Source organism: Pecten maximus, chromosome 12, assembly GCF_902652985.1.
Source record: "Pecten maximus chromosome 12, xPecMax1.1, whole genome shotgun sequence".
In the NCBI taxonomy this organism is placed as follows: domain Eukaryota; kingdom Metazoa; phylum Mollusca; class Bivalvia; order Pectinida; family Pectinidae; genus Pecten; species Pecten maximus.
Window position 1 is genome coordinate 8,437,015 of NC_047026.1, and position 3,251 is coordinate 8,440,265.

The 3,251-nt window shown below is 38.2% G+C and overlaps 1 protein-coding gene across 1 annotated transcript; it reads right to left on the minus strand.

Moving 5' to 3' along the window:
* Window positions 1-730: 730 nt before the first annotated feature.
* Window positions 731-3,019, minus strand: LOC117339659. Its single transcript, XM_033901372.1, has 2 exons — window positions 3,001-3,019; window positions 731-2,159 (listed from the first exon to the last, which is right to left on the minus strand). The coding sequence occupies exon 2, from the start codon at window positions 2,125-2,127 to the stop codon at window positions 1,177-1,179; it is 951 nt and encodes a 316-aa protein (XP_033757263.1). The 5' UTR covers window positions 2,128-2,159; window positions 3,001-3,019; the 3' UTR covers window positions 731-1,176.
* Window positions 3,020-3,251: the final 232 nt, after the last annotated feature.

Consider the following 3,251-nt stretch of genomic DNA (forward strand, 5'->3'; position numbering starts at 1 on the left):
CAACAACACGCTACACATCGTCATATACCCACGGTTGATTGAACAACGACACGCTACACCTCGTCGGATACTCACGGTTGATTAAACAACAATATGCTACACATCTTCAGATACCCACGGTTGATTGAACAACAACACGCTACACATCTTCGGATTCCAACGATTCATTGAACTACACTACGCTACACATTGTTGGATGTCCACGGTTGGTTGCACTACACTACGATACGCTACACTTATCAAATGTAGCGTAGTCTAATGAATGTATTTTTTCTATCACTATTTCACATCTAGACGTTGGCAACAAACTTAATTTGTATACTCTATACGAGGTCAAAAAGGAGTGTGACAGTTCAAAATTATCGTCAGCGTATTCCATCGTTCTCCTCCATATGCCCATAATTTGCTCTATTGATTCAAGCTTATCAAAAGTTAGCTTTTAATCTAAATATGTATACCGATAACATGTTAAAGTTCAAGATAAATCTCTGAAACGAGTTCTTAGAGTAATTCTTTGATGTTGTCGGTCATGACGGATGTCCAGATTGTTGCGAAGCTTCTAAAAGTTCTACTCTGCTAAACGTACATCAAGTGTTATAAATGTACGAAGTAACAATGATTTGATTTAGGTTTGTTTAATACATGTCAGTTTGGAATCGAGATGAGGGGGCACTCTCGTAAATCTATGAACAATTACCTAACAAAGGGTGACTAACATTTTTCAATAAAACTTTATTAGTAGATTTTACAGTACACTGCTACACTTACAAAATATTTTGGCAAAATATGAGAATATGATGGATACCAACACCACTCTCTTACCTATATGTACATACTAAACAAAACATTAATCAAAACAACACATCAGCCGTGTAGAATAGTGACAAAATGGGATATACAAAATGTACACGTAGATTTTGACGTATGTGTATTTTTTTCAATGAATATAGTATACATTATTGAACGAACGAACAATGTAAAAGGCATACCCACTCTTAAAGTACAGACTGGCATTGATTTCTATATGTTTATCCGACGTGAAGAACCTTACTACATTTTCTATATATTTACCCATCGTGGAGAAACCTTATTACACTTTTCTATATGTATCTATCACAAAGTACCTTACTACACTTTTCTATTTCATCAATGATCTCGCAGTCTGATGAACAACCTCTAGTCGTCCTTGGATTCGAGTCTTTTTCTGTAACAGTTAATCTGCGATACAAATTCAGCACTGTCGATCAGATCTTTCTTCAGTTCATCAGATTCATCCTTCAAGCGCGATTGCAAATCTTTACGCCTATCTGAGAAATCTTGCACCGTTATTTGAGGTACGGGAGAACTGTTCTGTCCCTCCAGTCTTTGTTTCCGTCTCTCTGACATCGCTGCTAAATTCCTCTTTCCTTGTGGTCTTCGGACCTGAATTTTGGAATCAGAATATGACCTTGGTCTCATTTCAGGTATATTCAAATAAGGTGAACTGTTTGCTGGCGCTTTAACGTCAAACAGTGAGGCAGCTAAGTTTCGACATGTGCAGCTCTTGACCTTTGGTCCCGGGTGGAGTTCGTTTTGACTTCCCAGATCCTTTGGAGTACAGTGGTCGTCTGCTGAGACTGATTTGCTGTTTTCATGACAAATGGATGGCAATTTTATTATAATCTCCAGTTTTCCAGAGGATGGCAGTGTACGAAGATTATCTATGACCACTTTCATTATCGTGTTGTTGTTGTTGTTCCTGTCTTCTTTAGGAAACGTCTGAGATCTCTCAGAGCTGTGACCGCGACCATTCTTTTCGTACTTCATGTAAATGTCTCCTTGATTTCTCTTGTAGACGTGGTAATTGTAGCGACTGTCTTGAGCAGGTATAGGAAGCTGGTCCTGGATTCTTGTTGACATATCTCCCATTCGTTCAGTTGGCTTGATCTTCTGACTTTGTCTGTTCGAGGTGTATTTGTCGGCATGACATCTGTTATCGCCATTCTGTTGGGCTGGGTGCCGTTCGTTCTCCGACGTCCCCTCTATTCCCGGTATGACGACAAGAATATCTGGTTCTTCTGAGCGATGTTTATCCAAATACATTATGTTTTGGTTTTCCAATAGGTTGACATAGATTTGGGTAGCCATTTTTCCTCCGTCCTACACCTAGGCAAAGTGAACTGAAATATGGATTGAAATGAAAATAATAATAATTTGGAGTTTAATATACCGCTTTAACACAGCAACATAAACGTCTCAAAGTGGTTCACATATTAGCATTCCTGGTTACTGGGCTTTTAGCAACTTTAAACTTTCTCAAGTTCATAGGGAGCATACAGTTTGAGCTGTCATTTCGGATTACATACGACATTTTTAGCACTGCACTACCATGTACTCATTTACAGCCCGGTCGTGTGGAACACAACGAAGCAAAGTATGCAATTCAAGGATACAACACAGCGCCCGTGCCGAGACTCGAACTAGCGACCCTTCGGCCTCGTAGCTTGGTGTCATACCACTAGACCACCATGCCTTCGTCAAAGTAATGTACGTTAACTCAAAGACGCTTTTAGTTATGTATTATTATTACATGTAGGGCATTCCAACTTGCCTCTAAAGATTTTTATTCCTCGTCACTTTTGAAAAAAATGAATAAGAGGAGTAATTACCTATTCGAGAAAACATTTTGGACAAACCTCACACACTTGAACTATCAGCAAATACCTATGTGTTTTAGTGACATTTTAGTTAAATGAGCATGCTTAATTGTTGGATTCTCATATCTCAGACAACGTTATCACTGTTCAAAAATTGAACCATTAGAAATTACAGCATTTCAGTTAAATAAATGTAACCAGCAGGTTGTATAAGTAAATCCTAGACAAAATGATCATTGTTCATAATATACTTTACCTATGCACGTCTATGTATGTCTATCTTGTATTTACGTATGACATTTCTAAGGCCCTACTTCATGTATTGTCTTAGCGTTAGATTACCAATGGATATGTTTGTACTTACCTGTATGATCTGTGCTGATCCTCTGTCTGTGTAAGGTATAACAGATACCGACTTCTATATATACGTACGACAACTGTGAAAAACAAATGTTGGAACCTCCCCTCGTCAAACACTTGACTTTTTGGAGTTGACGAAAAAGGGAAAAGTTGTTAATTGAGTTATTAGTGATCTAGCTTTACTGAACTAAGTCTCTAAAAGGGTGAATGTCACCACTGGTGAGATTGGTATTACTTACATATTGGAAAAACGAG